At 31.7% G+C, this 25,111-nt stretch overlaps 1 protein-coding gene across 1 annotated transcript in view; it reads right to left on the reverse strand.

Annotated features, from left to right (window-relative positions):
* Positions 1-25,111, reverse strand: part of LOC145318826 (uncharacterized) — a 53,716-nt gene that overhangs the window by 14,955 nt on the left and 13,650 nt on the right. Inside the window, exons 6-8 of the mRNA XM_080160464.1 lie at positions 18,153-18,204; positions 13,713-13,770; positions 7,728-7,856 (exon numbers count right to left, since the gene is read on the reverse strand). Of these exons, the coding sequence (XP_080016590.1) occupies positions 7,728-7,856; positions 13,713-13,770; positions 18,153-18,204 (239 nt within the window). The remainder of the gene's footprint in view (positions 1-7,727; positions 7,857-13,712; positions 13,771-18,152; positions 18,205-25,111) is intronic.

Below are 25,111 nucleotides of genomic sequence, written 5' to 3' on the forward strand. Positions count from 1 at the left end.
ACTGGTACCCAAAGTTTTATAACAGTATTATCTTATTGGTTCGCTTAAACACTTTGGTTACTTTTATTTGATTTTGATTGGTTAGGTCCGAAAGTTTTCAATCCACATAAAGGGTAATCTTGTTTATTATCATTGGGGATTAATATGATATTATCGTCCAATGTCTTATTCCCTAACATCTGTGAGATATTTACAATAAGGAAATTTTCAGGGATCATAAGGGATAAGACAATGAAGGATAAATTCATATACACCGCCAATAATGTATGACAAAATAACACTTTTTATGATTGTTGATTTAAAGGTTTGGACACTGTAAGTTTGTACAACCCAATCAAGATTTATCAAAAGTCCCCTAAGACCGAATGAGAGAACGTGTTGTATTTAAAACCAGCATAATTTAGAGTGTATACTAGGAAAATATAAAAATAAATAAATATCGTTTACTTAATCCATAATTTTCTAAATTAAAAAAGAAAATTGATTATTTACAAACTAATTTATTTCTATTTTAGAAAGAAGTAGATTTTTTGTCTGTCTGTTAAAATCTCGCTAACCACTGCGCCGATGCTTGGAATGAAGCCATTGAAGCTTTTTGATGATAAGTTTTTGCAATAATTGAATTAAACTGAGAGTGACCCATAAATATTTTTTTTTGTCAAAAACAACTATAGTTTTAATTCTTTTTTAAGTTAGGTTAGGTAAGAACTAGGAAAACCCAAATATTTGTCCACACAGGATTACAGCTCCCCACGAAGGCTGGGTTAGCATTGTTTTAGGGTTAGGCCGGATATCCGGCCATTTTCAATATCAGGCCGGATACCTGATATTGAAACTATCCGAATACTGGATATCCGGCTGATTTTTAATGCTGGATATCCGGTTATACGGTAATTTGTCGGATTTCGAATGTCCGGATATCCGGTATCCGGCCAAACCCTAATTTTTTTTTGTGAAGTTCATATTTCATTTATATATCCTTTTATTCTAGGCCCATTCCAGGGATATTAGGGGTAAGACAATGGACGATAAATTGAATAACTAAAATTATTATAAACAAAATTATCCCTGCTCTAGATTGAAGTTTTTGGTGAAAAATTTTAGACACTTCTAGTTTGTACCATCCAATCAAGATTCAAATAAAAGTCTCCAAAGTTTTTAGGCCAACAAATCAAAGAATGTGTTTATAAAACTAGGGTTGGCAATCCGAATCCGAATCCGGAATTAGAAATCCGAAACCCGCCTCATTTCTAGCCAATTTCGGAATCTGAATCCGGAATCCGTTTTTTATTAGCGGATTCGGATTCTTAATAGGTAGACTAAAATTAGCGTCTTGAGTTTTTTCTTTCAACTCCGCCTTTTTGAAGGCAAAGATTATCATCATTATATATAATATCTTTTAAAATCTGGTTTGATTCTCGTAAGTAAATTATTGTGAACACCAAGAACATTACTTTTTAGGACATATGTAGCAACTAAATTTTTTAATTTAAAAGAAGCCTTTAAAAATTGCTAGAATCCGCCTTTTTTTGGACGGATTCTTGTAAGAATCCTAATCCGAATCCGGTCCAAAAATTTGACGGATTGCCATACCTATATAAAACATTAGGGACCAGAATAATTTCCACTCCAATGTCCCCTCCCTCCCTCCCTCCCTGCCCTGCCCATATCAAAGCTCAACCAAATCAAAAGTATAATTGCTGTTATGGTTTTTACATTTAAGTACCGTGCGAATATAAAAAAAATAAATGGAAAATTAAATTGATTGATAATGAATTCAGACACACCTTATTGATACGCGTATCTTTTCTAATTTGGGGAAAAAGATACTTTGTCTTACATTGACTTATCCCCCTTTAAATGATACTAGCGGCTACACCCCTAGAGGCCTCTAATGTTAGCGAGATCCTTCGGTATACACAAACAGACAGACAGACAGACAGACAGACAGACAGACAGACAGACAGACAGACAGACAGACAGACAAACAGACAGACAAACAAACATACATCATGTTACTTTATTATAAGGATAAACAAGTATGACAACAGCTATAAGTAGCGAAGCAAAAAAAAATAATTGGTAGACAAACGGTCAAAGTAAGTTATAGAGCAGATAAATGTGTCTTCTGTAGCATGACCAACAGACTGACGGACCAAGTTAATGAAATAAACGCAGATAGATATATCTTTTGTAAAATAACTGACGGAGGAACCAACAATAGACTAACATTCTATCTTAAAAAGCATACTAGAAAATCACATTTCCCTCCATAGAGTTACGGATTGAAAAAAGCTGACTGAAGGACAGACAGACAAAGGTTAATTTTACAGTAACTTTCCTTTAAAATAGACTCGCATATTTATGAATTGTATTACAGAGAATGTCGACAAAAATAAAACTTTTAAAACCACATTTGTGGTTTATTTTTAGCTTGGGTTAGGTGAAATAAGGCTTTGAGAGCATTGCCCTCGTAATATTAGAGCTATAATACTAGTTATTTCTCGAATCGTATTATAAACAGTTCTCCGAAGATATAAAAGGTACAATTATAAGATCAAAACCAGTTTTTTTTGTCCCCGAGATGCCGAAGGTACGGGCTAAAAAAATGGTTTTAGTCTTATGATTGTACATTTTTATATTCGTAGAAAACTGGATATAATACGATGCTAGACATAGTTTTTTGGTATTGATGAGAACCGGTTCCTATCCACCGGATTCGAATGAATACGAGAATAGTTATTTCTCACATCGTATTATAAACGGCTTTCCGCGGATATAGAATGTACAATTATAAAATTAAAACTAATTTTTTTAGCCCCGAGGTGCCAAAGGCACCGGCTAAAAAAACTGGTTTTAATCTTATGATTGTACATTTCTATATTCGTAGAAAACTGGATATAATACGATGCTAGACATAGTTTTTTCGTATTCATGAGAACCGGTTCCTATCCACCGGATTCAAATGAATACGAGAAACATTTTTACAATAATTAACTGTGTGTAATCAAAGTGACTTTTTGAACATGGTTACTTCTTTAGGTTGCAATGGGTTAGGTTATATTTGGGTATTGGTTAGCCCCGGGCATTTTCAATTCCTTTAAACGGAGGAGGATAGGGAGAGCCAGAGTTATAAAATTCTACCAATTCCTTTATTTCTACGAGACTAAAAGTGTACTTCTAAATAGTCTTTTCATCGGTTTAACACAATTGATAAAAAAAAGTCTGTTTGAAAATCAAGTACTTGTATAAAAGTAACAGGATGTCTGAAAAGGATTTTCTTTGTAGTGAAGCTTCTTATGAATGTAAAAACAAGATTTATAACGTTTTTTTTGGGGGGGGAGGGTACCTCCACCTTGCCTAGAAAACTCAAGGAAAAATTCTTGCTTTAATCATATCAACTTTTGGGACTTTTATACAGTATGACCCTCGAAAAAGTATCTTTAAGGGTATACAGTCCTTATTTCTTAATGTATCACAAAAAATAGCATTTGTCCTTGTTCTCTGTACATTTCTACACAAACATATATAAAAATTTTTATTTTACCTCCATTAACACCGGAGATTTTTAGAGCTAAAGTTTTGAAAAAGTGACTGAGAAAATTTTTTTTTTGTTTCCCACTATTTTTGGATGGTTACATTATGTCTTTCTGGTAACTGAAGAATGATAAACAAAGAAAAACATGGTAACTAATTATTTCTTTTTATTCCACCAAAAAATATAAATTTTTAAAGGCAAAAAAAAACTACTGAATGAATTGATTATTTGCAAATTTCAGGCTATTAACTTACCCTTATTTAAGAAAAGGATTAATTATGACAGTTGCTCCGCCCCCTTTTTTGACATCTCAATCACTTAATAGGGGGTTAATTAAGCTTTTTAGACTAAAAAATCATTATAATGTAATTTTATTTTCCTTATAACTTTTTTGTTATTAAAGTTATGATTATGAAACAAAAACAATATTCCTGCTATATTCATAAAGATTTATTTGTTTTTTTTTAATCTAAAACAATTTTGCCTTATAAGTATGTTTTTAAAAATATCATTACACAAGAAAGACTCAAAAATATGTGTAAAAAAAGACTTTTAACTTAAAACCTAAATTTTTTGTTTCATTTTTGTATAAAGTTTCTGCTAGTAACAAAAATAATAGGATTTCTATCTTAATTTTGCCAAAAAAGTCAATTTATGTTAAATTTACTTTTTGCTCAGTCACTTTTTCAAAACTTTAGCTCTAAAAATCTCCAGTGTTAATGAAGGTAAAATTAATTTTTTTATATATGCTTGTGTGGAAAAAATTACAGAGAACAAGGACATATGCTATTTTTTATGATACATTAAGAAATAAGGGCTGTATACCCTTAAAGATACTTTTTCGAGGGTCATACTGTATAATGTTGATTGGGTTGTACAAACCTTCAGTGTATACACTTTTACACCAATAATTCTAATCTACAGAAGGGTTAGTTTTGTTTATCATGTTCAGGGGTACACGGAAATTTTTATTCATTGTCTTATCCCTCAAGAATCTTAAATGTGTAAGGAAATTTTTTATCTTCAGTGACAAAAAACTGTTCGCTAGTTTTAAGAATACATAAAAAGAAACGAAAGCAACAAGGATGACAACATCCATAAGTAGCGAAGCACAAAAAAAGATGGATTGAGAAACGGACAAAGTGAGTTAAGATTAGGGTTGGGCCGGATATTCGGCCATTTTTAATATTCGGCTGGGTACCACGTATCGAAACTATCCGGATAGCGAATATCCGGCTGTTTTTTAATGCTGGGTAACCGATTATCCGGCAAGATATTTGGAAATTTGACGGATATCAAACGTAAGCCAGATAACCGGCTGGATACAGGATATCCGGCGTTACAAATTAGCCGGATATCCGGTATCCGGCCAAAAAAAGGATCCGGCCCAACTCTAGTTAAAACTTACAGACCGACGGACGAAGTAAACTTTAAACTATAAAATGTCAGATATCTATCTTCAATAGCAGCCAGAAAATTCACATTCTGTGTTAGGTACTGACGGACGTACAGACATATGGAGTAGCTTCGCTACTAAAAAAAGTGTACACAGAAAAGTACTTTATTTTAAGTTAACGAAGTTTTTTTGTGAAGCTAATTTAGTAAATTATCTCGATAATGACCAATTTTCTTACCAAGGGATCTTAAGGGACAAGACAATTGAGAATAAATTGATTAATACATTCCCAGTGATGATAAATAAAATTACCCCTTATGTAGATTAAAGTTAAAGATTCAAAAAATTTGTTCGGAACCAACCAATAAATAATAAATAATAGCAACCAACGTCTTTTAGCCAACGAATATGATAATGCTGTTATAAAAACTTTGGATACCGGTGTAATTTAGAGTCCAATGTCCCCTCCCTCCCTTCTAAGTAGTACAAACAACCAACTTTCTTATTCCGACTTTCAGGATGTACTAAGGTAATAACAATTAAACAAGGATGACAACATCCATAAGTAATAAAGCCCCCCCGCAAAAAAAACGTGGATGGAATATGCAAAAACTTTAAAAAATCAACGTTTATGCCTTTAGAAGCATGAATGACAAACAGACGGACAAAACAATGTATAAATTAGATAATCATTCATAAGAATCTTCACTGAAAATTTCAGCTGTCACAAAGTGAATTATAGAGGAGCTTCACTGCTTTTTGGTAAGGTGTATCTTCACAAGGAATCAGCAAACTATCTTTAGTAGTAGCTGAGAAAACATTTATAGAGTTACTGACGGACGGACGAATAAACGAACGGTCGGACAGACAAAGTAAATCATATAGTTGCTTCAGTACGACAACTTTCATTATTTTTGGCATCTTTTTTATTTGAAAAAATAAATCTTTAACTATGTGATTTTTTAACAAGCTTACATGAATTATTTAGGATACGTGCTTAGCTTCATAAATAGAATCGTAGCTACTTTATAATTCTGGTAAATACGTACGTCAGTTCATAAAAGCAATTTTTGATTATTTTCCATACATTTTAGGACTTGATTATAGAGATGCTTCGTTATAACAATGTACTTTGTTGTCCTAGGAATCAGTATTCCAAAAATCAGACCAATCGGATAATTCTATCACATAAAATTTGATGTTAAAAAGTAAAAAAAACAACATGTTTAAAATGGATGTACGGACTTTCTGGTAATGAGTTGCTTCGCTTTCTAATTCGTAACTAACTCATATAGGTATCATCATGCAAAGTTTGAAATCGATAGTACAATTTTAAAATGACTAAATTAACGAAAAGAGCTATCCATTACATACGGACGGACGGACGTACGGACCGACCCTAATTATAGAAAAGCTTCGCTTTTAAAAATATAAGGAATCTTAAAGGATAAGACAATGAACAATAAACTGATCTACATTCGCAAAAATGTATTAACAAATACTTCTTTTGTTGATCAAATATTAGTTAAAAAGTTAGAACACTGATAGATTGAACCGACCAATCAAGATATAATTAAATAACCCAATTGTTTTTAAGCTAGCAAATTAAAGAGCTTATTTATGTATAGAACTTTGGATACCATTATATTTTACAGTGCATTGTCCCCTCCCTCACTGAAAAATATATATATTTTTGTAGTTGGGGATCATTTTAATATTTATTTTATGCTTAAATTAATGCTTTTTTTCATTCTTGTTTTAAGAGTACAAAGAAATTTACTCATGAGAAAGTAAGTTGTTCTCATTTTAACGACTATTTCAAAAATGTTTTTGTACTGTTTGTAATTTTAATTATGTCATAAAAAAACCTCAATTGTTTTTTGTAAAAAAATATTTGAAACTATTGATTTTATTGTCAGTATCAAAATATCATTGAAACTGAAGACTAAAAAGTATCTATCTATCTATCTATCTATCTATCTATCTATCTATCTATCTATCTATCTATCTATCTATCTATCTATCTATCTATCTATCTATCTATCTATCCATCCATCCATCCATCCATCCATCCATCCATCCATCCATCCATCCATCCATACATCCATCCATCCATCCATCTATCCATCCATCCATCCATCCATCCATCCATCCATCCATCCATCCATCCATCCATCCATCCATCCATCCAACAATCCATCCATCCATCCATATACCCATCCATCCATCCATCCATCCATCCATATATCCATCCATCCATCCATCCATCCATCCATCCATCCATCCATCCATCCATCCATCCATCCATCCATTTATCCATCCATCCATCCATTTATCCATCCATCCATCCATTTATCCATCCATCCATCCATCCATCCATCTATCTATCTAAAAAGTATCTATCTATCTATCTATCTATCTATCTATCTATCTATCTATCTATCTATCTATCTATCTATTTATCTATCTATCTATCTATCTATCTATCTATCTATCTATCTATCTATCTATCTATCTATCTATCTATCTATATATCTATCTATCTATCTATCTATCTATCTATATATCTATCTATCTATCTATCTATCTATCTATCTATCTATCTATCTATCTATCTATCTATCTATCTATCTATCTATCTATCTATCTATCTATCCATCCATCTATCTATCTATCTATTCTATCAATCTACCTGGTATTCATGGTCGACCTCATCCTTGATCTTGAAGAACTCCTTGACAATATTGGTTAAGGAGAACCAACTCTTATCTATCTATCTATCTATCTATCTACCTGGTATTCATGGTCGACCTCGTCCTTGATCTTGAAGAACTCCTTGACAATATTGGTGAAGGAGAACCAACTCTCGTCATTATTCTGTTGCTTGCCCAGGGTCGAGAGTTTTGTCTCGTCGTCGTTTTCCTAAATTAAAATCAAATTTATTTTGAGATAATACAAAAGTTTAAAACAGCACGTTTAAAACATGTATCACTCCACTGAAATAAAAAATACTTTGACTCTATACTGTATCATTTTCAATTAATCCGAAAAAAAATTTCCAGACTGGTTGAAAAAGTGTCGTCTAAAACTTTTTTCTATCCATCTGTTATGGGCAATATTTTTGTCGGTTGAGAGAGTATAACATATTGATGCTGTCAAAAAGTTTTGTCATTATAATGGCAAAAAAAGTATGTAGATCAACTAAGAAATGAATATTATCAAAATAATATTTTTAAAAGCGAAGCTTTTCTATAATCCGTCCGTACGTCCGTCAGTCCGTAAAGGATAGCTTTTTTCGTTAATTTAGGCATGTTAGAATTGTCGTATCGATTCAAACTTTGCATGGTGATTCCTTTGGTAGTTAGGTACGATTTAGAAAGCGTAGCAACTCTAATCATTACCAGAATGTCCGTACGTCCATTTTAAACATGTGGATTTTTTTTACTTTTTTAACAACAAATTTTCATGTGATCTAATCATCCGATTGATCTGATTTTTGGTATATTAATTCCTGGGACAACAAAGTATAATTTTATAAGTTTTTCAACAAATTTACTTACAATTTTGGTTCGACTCTTATACATTTATATTTTGATTATTCAGTTCTGACACTATACAAATGTTAATGTCCGTTTGTCCTACCGTTTCAGTGCTTCGATTTTATGGATGTTGTCATCCTTGTTAAAATAACATGGACATACACACATTTTTTATGGACATACACACATTTTTAGGACTTGATTATAAAGTCTGTAAGTTTTTTAATATGTCCGATCATAACATTGCAAGTATTTGGCCATAACTCTGTCTAAAATGTTTTTAAAACATACCTTTTTCGACCCAAGATACTGAAATAGTTTATTTGTAAGCCAAAGTATTCAGTTTTAAAACTGTTTTAGTATCTTGGGTCGAAAAAGGTCTGTTTTAAAGCATTTTTGACCGAGTTATGGCCAAATACTTTCTGCTTCTATAAAAATGGATTCAACTCCCCAACTGTAAAAATAACAGGATGCCTCTCTGACTGTCTTTACCGAAACCGCCGCTTGACCGATTTTAACTTATTCAATCCCTTAAAATTTCAGGCGTCTATCTTGAAATGGAGTCGAGAAAATCCCTGAAAACGTTTCAGACGGACATACAAACGGACGGACATTTTAAATTATAGAGTAGCTTTGCAATTAAAAATTGTAAGATACATATTAACAAAAATTTCAAAGCATTTTTAGACAATCAGACATTAGAAAGCATAAAACCAGATAATAATAATAAATTCCAATATTTAGGATATTTATACAAAATTGAATTGTTTTATTGCATTTACATTATGTGATTTTTAAAAAACAAGGATGACAACATCCATAAAAGCGAAGCACTGAAACGGTAGGACAAACGGACATTAACGCTTGTATAGTGTCTGAACTGAATAATCAGAATATAAAAGTATAAGAGTCAAAGCAAAATTGTAAGTAAATTTGTTGAAAAACTGCTTGATATAGGATAATGTTTAAGGACATACTTACATTTTTAGGACTTGATTATAGAGTTGCTTCGCTTATAATATTGTTCTTTGTTGTCTCAGGAATTAATATACCAAAAATCAGATCAAACGGATAAATAGTTCAGATAAAAATTTGTTGTTTAAAAAGTAGAAAAATCAACATGTTTAAAATGGACGTACGGACATTCTGGTAATGATTATAGAGTTGCTACGCTTTCTAAATCGTACCTAACTACTACAGGAATCATCATGCAAAGTTTGAAATCGATAGGACAATTCTAACATGCCTAAATTAACAAATAAAGCTATCCGTTACGGACGGACGTACGGACCGACCCTAATTATAGAAAAGCTTCGCTTTTAAAAATAGTGCGTACCATTTATACAACTGTCTTCTTCTCTTAAATGATAAAACGCATTTTTAAAATTAAACTTAATAAAGTTTCTTTTAATTTCATTTTTTTGTGTCATTAAATCGATATGAAAATAAAATCATAATTAGATCATTCGGTACAAACATACAGACAGACAAACAGACATCCTCTTACTTTTATATATAGATAAAACAAGGATGACAACATATATAAAAGCGAAGCACTGAAACGGTAGGACAAATGGACATTAACACTTGTATAGTGTCCGAACTGAATAATCATAATATAAATGTATAAGAGTCAAAGCAAAATTGTAAGTAAATTTGTTGAAAAACTGCTTGATTCAGGATAATGATTATGGACATACTTACATTTCTATGACTTGATTATAGAGTTGCTTCGCTTATTACATTATACTTTGTTGTCCCAGGAATCAATATACCAAAAATCAGATCAATCGGATGATTAGATCACATAAAAATTTTTAAAAAAGAAAAAAAATCAACATGTTTAAAATGGACGTACGGACATTTTGGTTATGATTATAGAGTTGCTACGCTTTCTAAATCGTACCTAGCTATTAAAGGAATCACCATGCAAAATTTAAGTCGATAGGACAATTCTAACATGCCTAAATTAACAAATAAAGCTATCCGTTACGGACGGACGTACGGACGGACCGACCCTAATTATAGAAAAGCTTCGCTTTTAAAAATATATGAATATGGTAGTTTTTGTTCTTTATTTGAACTGTGTATTTGTATAGGTACATTTGAAATCACACAAATTAGTAATTAATTAGAAAGTTTGATTATAAATTTAAAAATAATTGTTTGCTATCGGTGAATAGGAACCGGTTCTCATCCATACGAAAAAGAACTCTGTCTTCTAGCATCGTATTATATCCAGTTTTCTACTAAAATAAAAAATTACAACCACAAGATTAAAACCAGTTTTTTAATCCCATGACTTTGGCATCTCGGGGCCAAAAAACTGGTTTTAATCTTATAATTGTCAATTTTATATCCGCAGAAAGCTGTTTATAATACGATGCTAGATATCCTTATAATAAAGTAACAATATGTTTTTCTGTACCACTGAAGGATCTCGCTAACCACTGAATCGGTATGGTTCTCCTTTACAGAGTAGCTTTTTATGGTTCCAGGGAAGGTTTTTAACTAATATAAAGGAGGGTACCACCACCCTCCTAAAAGATATCGTCCTTAGAAAATTTGCCCACAACCCCAAATAAAAAAAATATTTTCCCCCTGTGAAAAAAAAATATTTTTCTTTTTAAATCTTAGTTGGGTTATCGAATCAACTCCTCCCTCCTCAAGTGCCCCTAGAGGCCTCTAGGAGCGTAACCGCTAATAACTATTATCTTATTGAATGTTAGACAGCTTTATTTGTATATAAAATGAAGCCTCGGGCTACCAAAACTGGTATTAATTTTTTATTTTCATATTCGTGGAAAATCGGCTGTAATACGATGCTATTTATGATTTTCAGTATGGATATTATAGAATACGTCAATATATTGAAAGTGGAAAGTTTGTCGTTAATTTAGCTTGTTTTTCCTTCTTCGTTCTTCATTTAATGATGTTTTTATGGTTTCTAAATTACTTGAGGTTTGACACAATTTTTTTGTAAAACCTCAAGTAATTTAGAAACCAACATTTTGTCCCACTTAAATTATTCAAATATCACATAGGGTCTTTCTAAAAGTAAAGATATTGATCAAATAAGAAAACAACAAAAAAGGGCAATAAGGATTATTGAAGGTGCTAATTATAATGCGCACACTGAAATTTTGTTTGGACAATCTAAAATCTTAAAATTGGATGATTTAGTAAATTTAAACATTATAAATTTTACAAGTAAATTTTTTCGTAAGAAACTCCCAGAAAGCTTTAATAACATGTTTGAAGTTCTTTCTTCTCAGAGATAAAAAAAGTTACTGATAAGTATACATAAAACAAAACATCTTGAATATTTTCCAGCAGTGTCATTTCCAAAATGAAATAAGGCTTTCAGGCTCTGTAAAGAAATCATTGTTAATGATTACTAAAGATTATTTTTCAACTTATAAATCATTTCATTGCAACAAAAGAAAATGCCTTTCCTGTAAGAAATAAAATCTTTACATTTTTCTGTAACTTTAAATAGTTATTTAGTCAACCCACTTAATTATTAATCTATTTATCTATTAAAGCCAATCAGGGGCGACCAAGCTTTTTTATTTGGGGAGGGTAAAATTTTTTTAAAGGGGTGGTAATTTTTTTTTGGAGGGGGGGTAAAATGCGCGGGGTAAAATTTTTTAGGGGGGTAATTTAAATACTATTTAATATTTAGTGGTAATTGTTTGGGGGGGTAAATACCCCCTCCTAAATGGTAGGGGTAATTTTAAATGACTGGGGTAAAATGAAAAAAAATCGTTTTTTTTTTTTTTTGGGGGGGGGGTAATCCCCACTTTACCCCCCCCCCCCTTGGACGTCCTTGATGCCAATCCTAATAAAAAAGTATAAGTATTTCTTTGTGTCTGTCTATCTTGCTAAACGCTGATCCAATATGGCGCACCTTAGCAGTGTAGCTGCTTTCCATAGGTTTTTGGAAGGATTATAGCTATTTTAAGATAAAGAACAAAAAAGAGAAAGAAGTTTGTGAAACAAAAAAATATTAATAAAAATATTTCTCTTACAGCAGACCAACCGACCGACGGACAGACAAGTTAAAAATTCTGGAAGTGAGATCAGGTTCTCAGAGTAAATTTTCTAGTTTTGTTGGTCAAAAAAGACAAAATGGTTTAGTTTTGTTTGTAGCTGTCACCCTAGTAGTTGCAACTGCATATTATGAACATTACTGATGGCTGGCAGCTGAAATTATAAAATTTCAGGCGGTAGCCGTTTGCTTAAAAAGAGAAGCAAAATGCTGCTACTACTGCCGAGCCTTGTGAAAAGAAAACTGAAAATGATATTTCTAACTTTTAAATCAGCTACTTTACACAAATTATTACACAAAAAGATGATGATTATATTTAAGTGTCCTTGATAGTTGACAAGATATTAAAATTCAAGTGGATCCAAAAAGGTTGATTTTTCTTTTTAAAAGAATGTCCTTGGTTTCTATATAGGATTCAAAAGAAAAGAATAGTTATTTCTCGCATTATAGTTTATATTCGTATTATAAACGGCTTTCCGCTGGAAAGCTGGATATAATACGATGCTAGACATAGTTTTTTTTCGTATGGATGAGAACCGGTTCCTATCCACCGGATTCGAATGAATACGAAAAAAGTATTTTCTTACTCAAAGAAAAGGTTGAGAATGTAATTTTTTCGCTCTGATTGCGATTCATCACCGCTGGATTATAACCGGTTTGGACCCGTATTGTATTCGCCCCTAGCATCTAGGGGCTTCGCCCCAAGAGGTTTGAACAACCTATTTAAATTTAAAAAGAAAAAGAAAAAAAATTGGTGGGGGGGAGGAGAATTTTTTTTTATATTTTTTTTTTGGGGGGGGGGGGTTGGGGGTGTCCCAAGAAAATAGCTAAAACCATCACAGGACCAGTAGGTATATTCCCTGAAGAGTAGAGCCCAATCGGTTCAGTGGTAACTGAGATCTTAAGCTTCAGACAGACAGACATCGTACTACTTTGTATTATAGATAGATATTTTACAAATGATTAAATTGGAATTAATCCCAAAATTTTTAATTTTAATTTTCGTGGAAAACTTTCTATAAAACTATAGTAAAACTACTTTTATTTGTCCTTTAAAGTTGAGAAGGTTTAAAAAATCAAGTGGACTTAAAAGGATGATTTTTTTCATTTTCTTTTTATAGGACAAGTCCTTGGTTTCTAAAAAAGAATTATAAGTTTTTCTTTTAGAAATTTGAAATATAAATTTACCTCAAGATTTTCTTCATTGTCCGATTTTCCCATTTGTTTGATTGAGTCGATTAGATCACTGAAATATAAACATTAATTTAATAAAATTAGTTTTTTTATGCTATAAACATAAATATTTGAAGGATAGAGGGAAGGGGGGAGGGGGGGGGTTAATAGGCCTTCACTTTAAATTTTAGTTTTAAAAAATGAAAAATGGGGTGAGGAGACATATTTTTCTCTTGGGAGGGTAATGGAACCCTTTCATAAATAGTTATAAACCTTCCTTATGGGAAGCAAGATTATAAAGGAAAACCATATCGGTTCAGCGTTTTGCGAGATCTTTGGCTACATATAGACAGAAAGACATCCTTTTAATTTTATAAATGGATTTTTGGCTAGGACCCTATAGGACTATATAGACATATGAGGGAAGGGGGGAGGAGGATTTCTGTGAATTTTAGTTTTAAATAAAAAAATAAAAATTAGGGGTGGGGGGAGAAGGAAGTATTTTTTATGGGCTAATTTCTCTTAAGATATTTTGTTAAAAAATTATATATAGAAACTGTGTATTTAAAAGTAGTAAACTTTTTTTAACTTTTCACTTATGAAAATTGCATTTCTAGTAATTTCTCGGAATAAGTTTTACAACTTCTTTAGAAAGCATTTAACGACGGCATAGAAAAATAAAAAGTCATCGTGTAGTTGTCAGGGTTTATACGTATGAGGCATATGGAGAAGAAAAGATATTTTTAAAGGGACGGGGGATTGTAAATTTTAATGGTACCCAAAGTTTTATAAAAACGTTGGCGGCTCATAAACTTTTGGGTACTTTGATAGAATTTTGATTGGTTAATTCCAAAGAAGTAGTGTCCAAACTTTTCAACCAATGGAGAAGGTTTAATTTTATTTATAATCATTGGGAATGTACATCAATTTATCGTCCATTGTCTTTTCCCTTAACCCTTACAGATCGGGGGGGGGGGGGGGGGGGCTCAAAGAGCCCCCCCCTCTAGTTTTTTCAGTCTCATTTTTTTTGTAGGTAAGATGGAGAGCTGTAACTTCATGACTTTTTAAGTTTAGTAATTATACGTCGGCAAGAGTTGATTTTATTAGGATATCTGGTCTGTGTCGGTCGTGGTGTCCGGTCAAAGTCGGTTGGGTAGCAAAAAAAATTAGAAAAAATTCTAAATAAATCTTAATTTCTACATTATGACTTTTGTGTATAAGGTAGAAACCTATAATTTTTTTGGTGAATACTTAGATATCAATGACCTTCTGAGAAAAGTGGTTTTATGACCGTTTGACCGCTCCCTGACCGACTTTATGACCGATTTTTGTCCGGCTTTTACTACAGATATAAATCATGAATATCGTGGCTTCTATCACAGCTAGAGACCTATAATTTTTTTTGGTAAATCCTTGAGCAATAATAAACAGATGAAAATAATAATTTGCGCCGCCAACCGCCGTTTTACCGCCGTAACCGCCGAAAATGGCGGTTTCCGGTATTTGCCGTTTTTCGGCGATGATCAGAAAAAGTAATTTTTTTGTTATGAAAAATAAAAATTCGTCCTAAAATTTGGTCATCCTAGCTGCAAAATTGGCCGTTTTACAGCTGCTTTAAAATTTAGCGGCTGGCCGCTAAAAAGCGGCTAAGGAGTGGTCTGACTGCTATGACTAGAAAAAGTAATTTTCTCTAAAAATACACATGAACCACCAGAAAAAAGTTTTACGTCTTTATCTGTACCAGGAGCCGAGATAGAGGGGGGGGCTCTTTGAGCCCCCCCCCCGATCTATTAAGGTGGGAATTGGGGCCCGATCTGTAAGGGTTAAGCACAATTTAATTTTAAATAATATTGGATGGCTCAAAATGTAAAGAGTATCCATTGCAAAGAAATTTGAAATACAATATTCCTATCCTCCTGATATTTTATTATTTTATTTTTGTGGTTGTATAATGAAAAATTCGTATATCCATAAAACTGTTGTAAAATCTACTTGGGGTAACATATGTTTATCATACTAGGGTGGGGATGGTTATCTGAAGATATTATTGTATTTATAAAACTATTATAAAATCTACTAAGGGGTAACATATGTTTATCATACTAGAGTGGGGATGGGTTGTCTTAAAAAAACTATTGTAAAATCTGCTAAAGTAAAGTTTTTATAATAGTTATTCATCGCATCGTATTATAGGCAGCTTTCCGCGGATATTAAAATGAAAAATTATGAGATAAAACCAGTTTTCTAAGCCCCGAGGAGCCTAAAGCCCAAAATAACAAAACTGGTATCAATATTATGATCTTCATTTTAATATTCGTGGAAAATTGTCAGTAATTTGATGCTATATTTGTTTTTTTCACTATGGCTTGGAACCGGTTCTGATCCAGCGGATATTAATCAGTTTGGAAGACTTACTGGAATACTTATTCCTGTGCATTCTGCATCTAAAGACCAAATTTGCAAGTCAAGATAATTTCCTCTGCAATTTACACAATATTGCAATATTTTCAGGGATAAAGGGAAAGGATAATAGAAGATTAATTGAATAAATAAGGTGACTTAAAGCTTGGATTAATTGTTAAAAGCTAAGCTTTTCTATAATTAGGGTCGGTCCGTCCGTACGTCCGTAACGGATAGCTTTTTTCGTTAATTTAGGCATGTTAGAATTGTCCTATCGATTTCAAACTGTGCATGGTGGTTCCTGTAGAAGCTAGGTACGAGTTAGAAAGCGTAGCAACTCTATAATCATTACCAGAATGTCCGTACGTCCATTTTAAACATGTTGATTTTTTTTACATTTTTAACAACAAATTTGTATGTGACCTAATTATCCGATTGGTCTGATTTTTGTTATAATGATTTCTGGGACGACAAAGTACAATATTATAAGCGAAGCAACTCTATAATCAAGTCCTAAAAATGTAAGTATGTCCATAAACATTATCCTGTACCAAGCAGTTTTTCAACAAATTTACTTACAATTTTGCTTTGACTCTTTTACATTTACATTCTGATCTAGCTAACCTCTGGACCGATATGGTTCTGCTTTATAATGTCGCTTCTTATGGGTTCTGGGAAGGGTTATATCTATTTGAGGAAGGTTAACCCCACTCTTCCGAGAGAAATAGAAAAAATGACCGCCAAAAAATTATTGCGCAACAAATTATTAGGCCATTTACCTATCCCCGCACCCCTGAGAATTCCTAAAATAATGAGGACTTGCATATTTTTTTATGGCCAATTGTGTTGCGAAAAAAAGTAAGAAATTAAATATCTCAAGGGAAAAGACAATGGACGATAAATTGATGTACAATGATAAAAAAATTATTCTTTTTCTAGATTAAAATTATTGGTTAAAAAGTTTGTACACTATTAGTGCACACCTTAACCAAAAAGTGTGCAAAGTTTATGAGTTAACGAACAAAAGAGCATAGTTTTAAAACTTTGGGTACCTGTGTAATATCTAGCCCATGTTCTGTTACCTCAATACTTCTTACAACTTTGAACTGACAAAGCCCAATCCGTCCCATTTTGAGCAAGACGATTCCCTTTTCTCTTACCTCTTTAGAAGAGATTTTCTTACCCCCCTTCCCTTTTTCTTTTCCCTTTATATGACGTCATATAGGAATCATCTTGCTCAAAAGTGGGACTGATTGGGCTTCGTCCTTTGAACTTGCATGTACTTTTATTTTTGTAATAGCGAAGCTACTTTATAATATACTTTGTCTGTCCGACAGTTCGTCCGTTCGTCGGTCAGTATCACTATATGGAAAACGATATTAACTCATTTACAAATAAAGTTTTTCCGTGGTTCGCTGTTTATGGATGTTGCCATCCTTATTCTTTGTTTATTTTACAACTGAGAAATTTTGGTTATTATATGTTTAAAAAGCATGCAATTAGCTAAACCTTAATTTTCTTTAAAAATGCATTTAAAAACCTTTGTACTTAGTAAATGTACTTTAAAGTAAAAAGTGTACATTTACAGAAATTTTAGACGAAGGGTTGGACATTAGATATAATAATGATATACGAAGAAAATTTTGAAAATCGGACCAAAAACATCAAAGATTTTGAGATAAATGTGAGAAATATAAAAATAGCCAAAGACCTGCCAAAAAGCAGAGGGAGAGAGAGAGAAAAAAGAGAAATATGACAAAGGAAGCAATACTAGAAAATGTAACAAAAATAAATTGTCATAACTGTATATTAGTTATCTATCGCATCGAATTAGAGACAGCTTTCCACGGCTATCAAAATGCCATATTATAAGATTTAAACCATTTTTATTATGGCTAACAAAACTGGCAATAATTTTGGGATTTTTATTTTAATATTCGTGAAAGATTGTCTGTAAAACAATGCTATACATAATTTTTCATTATGGCTGAAAACCGGTTCTAATCCAGCGGATTTTAATCGGTTTCGAAGCCATACTGGAAAATTAATAATTACCTGGTTTCAGACTTGCCCAATTCTTCTATTTTAACCTCGAAATCGTCCAAACCTAACAAGCAAAAAAATAATAAGAAAATTTTTAAAATTTTGATGAAGAAAATCAAACATATTTGACATTTTCCCATATGGTATCTAGCAAGCATAAAACCCCCTCCCTTATTTTGAAATAAATTGAAAAAAAGGGGAAGGGATGGTTGTTTTAATTTTATCTTAGGTTAGGTTATATTTGGTACAGGGTAGCCCACAAAGTAAAAGCATTGGTTATAACCTCCTACCCATATTTTCAATTCATTAAAAAAATAGAGGATGAGGAAGGGTTTTCTTTGCTCGCTAGGCATTTTTAGGGAAAGCAGCTCAGATATTTTGATAAAAAAATAGATAAAAAAAATTTGATATGATAGATAGAAAGAATTCATAGAGATATGAAATGAATTGATAGATAGATAAACATGATATATGAAGTATGTATATAAATATATGAAATATGGGATTATGATATGTGATGTGTGGATATATGATATATGGATATATGAAATATTTTTTTTATGATATGATAAATGAAATATGATTTTTTATATGATATATGAAATATGACTTTATGATATGATATATGAAATATTATTTTTATATGACAAATAAATGAGTATGATATATGAATAGAAATTATTTAAATGAAGTTTATTTTAATATGATAAAAAAAGATATATGATGTTACAAACTTCCTAAATTTAAATTAAAAGCTTTTTGATTAAACCCTAGTATTATAATTATTTATCATATCGTATTATAGACAGCTATTCGCGGAAAGTAAAATAAAGAATAGTTATTTCTCGCATCGTATTATAAACGGCTTTCAGCGGATATAGAATGTACAATTATGAGATTAAAACTAGTTTTTTTAGCCCCGAGGTGCCAAAGGCACCGGCTAAAAAAACTGGTTTTAATCTTATGATTGTACATTTCTATATTCGTAGAAAACTGGATATAATACGATGCTAGACATAGTTTTTTCGTATGGCTGAGAACCGGTTCCTATCCACCGGATTCGAATGAATACGAGAAAAAAATATTATATGATGTAACAAAATTCCTAAATTTAAATTAAAAGCTTTTTGATTAAACCCTAGTATTATAATTGTTTATCACATCGTATTATAGACAGCTATTCGCGAAAAGTAAAATAAAGAAAAAGAATACTCTATCTTTTTTGTCACCGAGGGACTGAAGGCCTTAGCCAACAAAACTTTTTATTATTTATTTTGTAATTCGGGAAAAATGTTCATTATACATGATCATTCTGAATAGGGAAGAATCGGTTCTAATTTACCGAATATTAGAAGCCCTAATGAAAAATAAAAACCTGAGGTTTCGAAGGGGTTCCAGTCCGCGTCATAACAAAGAGTTTAATAAGTTTACCTTTGGGAAGAACCATTAGGGCAGTATGGATATTGTATAAAGGAGCTATTAGTATATTTAACATAATAAATTAATATAATAATCATGAATATAACCTTTGGCTTCACCCCTAGCAGATGGAGGATCTCTATTCGAAGGGTTAGGTAGAAAATTGAATCCGAGACTTAATTAAATAGCCTAAAACTATCCAAGAAGCCGTGTTAAAGTTTCCATTAAAGAAAAACTTAATCAGAGGTGAATTCTTAAAAAAATATTTTGGCTCAATGCCTCACTAAGATAGTGAGGCAAAACTATCCCCTCTAAATTTTTAGGAAGCCTCACTAATTTTAGTGAGGCAAAGAATTTATATTAAGACAAAAGTTCTATATAAATATTAAAAATACTTAAACATAATTAGTAAAATAATAGATTATATACGTTTCTAAACAGTATAATAGTTATTTATCATATTGCTATATAAATACCTAGCTTTCCGCGGATATAAAAATGTACAATTTAATAATACCATATTTTTAAAATATTCATAGAAAACAGGCTAGAATACAATACTATACATAATTCTACAGTATGACTAAAAACTGGTTCTAATCCACCGGAAATCAATTGGTTTCGAGGCTATACTGTAAATAAGATAAATGATCTACAATATAGGTATAATAAAGTTATAATTCAATAATTATTTTCATATTTTCATATAACAATAATTTATCCTATAATATCAGGGATGGAGGGGACATTAAAAAATAAATTACACTGGTACCCAAAGTTTAATAACTACGTTATCTTACTTGTTTGCTATTAACCTTTGGGTATTTTATGACTTAAAACAATTAGTGTCCAAGCTTTTGAACCAACAATTTTAATCTTCATAAGAGATACTTTTTAAAAATCATTCAGAATGTATTATCGTCCATTGTCTTATCCCCTAAGATCCTTGTCTAACATAAAGTCCCAACTAATTACCTCTTACTAATTCAAAATTAATTATCATTAAGAAAGTTATTTGGCAGATTCCATCAAAGTGCTTGACGAGCACAGGAACCCCCCCCCCCCACCCGCCTAATTTGTAAGTAATTTGAAAATAAGAAAGGGGGTGGGGGTACTTTGGTTTGTTAGGGCACCGCAATTAAACCCCTCCCCTCCCCCTTAATAAATAAAATTGGGTAAGGGGGGGATTTGAGTGCTCCAAAGGCACCTAGAGGGAAAGCACTGATTATTCTCTATTCTCACCAATTATTATGTCATTTGAGGGTAAACTTTCACTCAAGTCCAATTCTCTCTACAATATTATCAGTTGAAATATTAGTATTTTCATTTAAATTTTATCTTTTATAGTTAAGAGAGGGGACATTGGGCTATTTATTACACTAGTCCCCAAAGTATTACAATAATGTTTTTATATTCGATGGTTTAACAACTTTGAGGAATTTAATGAATTTTAATTGGATGGTTGATTAAGTTAAGTATCCAAACATTTCAACCACTAATTTTAATGTACAGAAGGGGTAATTTTATGTATTATCATTGGGGATGTACTTAGCTTGTTCGGCCATTGTCCTATCCATTTAATTCCCTTATTAGTTCTTTTTTTGTGCCTGTTTTGGGGCAAATGCATTATTCTTTCTTAGCAGCACTTTAACGTCTTTAAAATCGCGCAAGGAGGGAGGGGGAATTGAATTATAAATTATACTGGAAACCAAAGTTTTATAAATAATTTTACCAAAAACTTTAGATTTTTAATTGATTGGTTTGTTCAAACTAGCAGTGTCAAACAAATATACGTTTTTTCTTCTTATTTTGTTTATCATAAATAGGGATGTACATCAACTTATCTTCTATTGTCATATCCCTGAATATCATTACAATTACGACGGAGACTCGAACCCACAACCTTTAATCTTTTAATATAAATATCAACTGTCCTTTTTTCTCTTTTTCTGGTTGATAATTTGGATGTATAGAAAATAGGTCGCGGCTGCTAAAGCTGCTAAAAGCAGCGGCAACTAATTATTTAATTAATGGGTTATTTTTTTTAAGATAGTAAAAATTTTAAACACTACCTCCCCCCCCCCCCCCAAAAAAAAAAGTTTTTCCGCCTCATTTTAGTAAAGTGAATGATACATTTAACTTAAATAAGCAATTTTGCGTGAAAAAAAACAGTAAATCCATTAATACAAGCGGCACAAGGGGTTATATCTCAAAAGTAATTCTAAACAAAAAGTTTAACATTTATTAGCCTTAAATTTACAATAACAAATTTTGTTTCTAGTAGTATAAACATAATAGGAGAAAAATCAGAAATAATTTTAGTGTAGCTGTCTATAGTGCCCTACCAAAATGGGGAATGGGGATAGATGTTACTGCTTTTGGCCTACCTATTCTATTGACATCATAAAATACCATATACCCCATTTCTTTTCTAAGGGGTTTCTTTCCCCTTCCCTTTCTCTATCCCTCTACTATAATGACAATAGAATAGGTAGGCCAAAAGCTGTGACATCTATCCCCATTTCCTAGGACACTAGGACACAGCTACAATTTTAGTTTAATTTTCATAACCAAGTTGGCACTACTGTAGTCTTCATAGACCCATTAAATTCCTGTAAATCATTTCCGCCATGACAACAGTCGCAACCCTTGCCATAGCCGCCAGAGGCGCTAGTGTCCTAATTTAGTTCATAATTGACAATAAAGATGGTGTTTTAGCTTTTAATTTTTTTTGCTGATTTAGAAAGGGATGGTTCAATGAAATGTAATTTACACTAGTATCCCAAAGTTTATTAACCATATTATCTTATTCTTTAGATCAAAATCTTAAGGTATTTTTATTGAATTTTTGTTGCTTGATTCCAAACTAGAGTAGTGTTCAAACTTTTCAACCACATTTATATGAGGTAATTTTTTTGTATTGTCATTGGAAATATGTATCATTGTCATATAGCTTAAGATCTCAGTTGCAAAAAAATAATTAAGATTTTTAAATTTTAATCTAGAACTAGCATAATTAAATCATAAGGCTTATAGTAAATTTATTATTGTCAATTTATTTATTTCCTGATCATATCTATCATATCTGTCATAATAATTATCATCCAGTGGATAGTATTTATCTAGTCTTTCTCTGAATAGTAAAATTGCTAATTTTTGTAATGATTTCTTTAGACCCTCAAAATTGCAGTGTTTGTAGTTTGATACTTTTTGTTTGAAAGACAAGTCCAGTCATGACCAAAAGTATAAAAGAATAGTTTTTAGTAAAATACTGAATTAACTGTAATATTATTTTATGTTAAATCCTTATATAAAAGTAACAGGATGTCTCTATTTGTGTGTGTATCTGTCTGTCTGTACCGATAAGTTACTCCTTAACTTCTCATAGGTCTTGGGAAGGTTTATAAATATTTTTGGGAAGGGTGCCTTCCTAAGATAAATCGCCTCTAGAATAAAATGTCCCCCCAATTTTTTTTCTCACTTTTACATTCTTAAAAAAAAATTGAAAGTAATGCGCCTAGAGGCCTCTTGTATCATAGCCGTTAGTAAAACATTCTTATAGTATGCATTAAAAACAGGATTTTTTTACTTAAAAAATAATTTAAAATTAGTGTTTTTTTCCCTGTATTCAGTATCAGAAGCATAGTACTTTCTGTTCCTACTCATTTTAGTATTTTATCTGGATCAAAAAAACAAGGTTGACATCATCCATTATTAGCTAAGTACAGTCGGACTGCTATAGATATTATACACTTAAATATGGCCTATAATGATGGAAACATTGACAAGAAAAATCTTGAGGTCTAGTTTTAATAGCAGCTGAGTAAATCTAATTTCACCAATGAAGCTATGGACTTACAGACAGATGGACTGACATACAAAAGGAATTATAGAGTAGCTTCGCAGAAGATCATTTTTGTTTGATTAATGAGTGATAGTCTAGAAATTTTGTTTAGAAATTAGAATTTCAAGAGATTTGCTTGTGTTCTAACTGTTCTATTTTTTCCAGAGATCTAAAGGGATAAGACAATGGACGATACATCCACAATGACAATAAACACAATTGCTTATTCTATAAATTAAAATCATTGAATGAAGGGTTAGGAACCAACCAATCAAAATTCAATAAAAAGTACCCAAAGTTTTTTGAGGCAGCAAATAAGATAAACTAGTTATAAACCTTTGGGTACCAATATAATTCTTACTCCAATGTCCCCTCCCTCCCTCAATTTTAAAAGGTGATAACTCATTCAATGACTCTTACAATAGGCATTGAGCAATGTTCATACAAAAAATATAAAAAAATAATAAATTAGCAATTGTTATTTCAACAATAAATATCAATTGTTAATTATTGTTATAAGAATGGATAAATGACAGAGAGATAAAAAAATCTTTCCCAATCAATATTTTAAGAAGAAAATTTTGATTTTAGAAAATTGTATTTTTTCTTTCTTTCTAACCCCTGCGGGTAGCCCTAACCCTGTAGGACCTGTTTTTTTCAAAATATGTGGGGTTGGGGGGGGGGGGGGGCTCTGTTCTGGGCTCGACAAGGCACTGTGAGGGAAAGAATCATTTATTCATTAAGCTATTGCCTTCAGGTATTTAAAGGGATAAGACAATGGCCGACAAATTGATGTACATCCCTAAAAATGACACACAAAATTACCCCTTCTGTAGATTAAAATTAGGGTTGAAACGGTTGAAATTCAACTTATTAAACTAACCAATCAAAAATTTAGTTAAAGTCCCCAAAGTTGTTAGGCCAACTAATAAATAGACGTTATTATGCAACTTTGGGGACTAGTGTAATAAACAGCCCATTGTCCTCTCTCTCTCTCTGTAATGCCTTACACTTGTCTTAATAAAATTCAATTACAACATTACAAGTGAAATTTGAGTTTTTTTTCACAAAAATAAAGGCATAATTTAGCATTTAATAAGTTAAGGTATATTTTCACAGTTTCAAAGAAACACCAAAAAGTTAAAGGCAAAATTACTGAGAAGTTAAAGAAAGTGTGGTGGACAATTAGGAACCTACTGGGATCTTTAGGGATAAGACAATGGATGATAAATTGATACACATCCCCAAAAATTACATAGAAATTACCATTTATGAAGATCAATGATGTACTTATGTAGATTGAAAAGTTTGAAAACTACTAATTCAATTAAATGTCCCCTCCCTTCCTACTAATTTACAGACATATTAACATTTATTTTAATTTTTTAGGGGCAATTTCTCTTTGAAGGGTGGTACACTCCCCCAAATTAGTTATAAACATTCCGAGGACCTATGAGAAGCTGCATTTTAAAGGATAACCATATCGGTTCAGCGAGAATTAATCAATTAGAAGCTTTTCAATTAAGAGATTTAAATTTTTACACCGGACTAACATCTAATTTAAAAAATTACACCAAGCTAATATCTAATTTTGAAAATTTATATTCCTGGTAAGGCTATTGAGAAACAGTATCTTACTGATTCTGACAGTCAATTAGTAATTTTAGACCAGGCTAATATCTAATTATTAAAAAGTTAAATTTTGTGT

This window comes from Acartia tonsa, chromosome 5 (genome assembly GCF_053477335.1).
Source record: "Acartia tonsa isolate MP-2025a chromosome 5, ASM5347733v1, whole genome shotgun sequence".
Taxonomy (NCBI): domain Eukaryota; kingdom Metazoa; phylum Arthropoda; class Copepoda; order Calanoida; family Acartiidae; genus Acartia; species Acartia tonsa.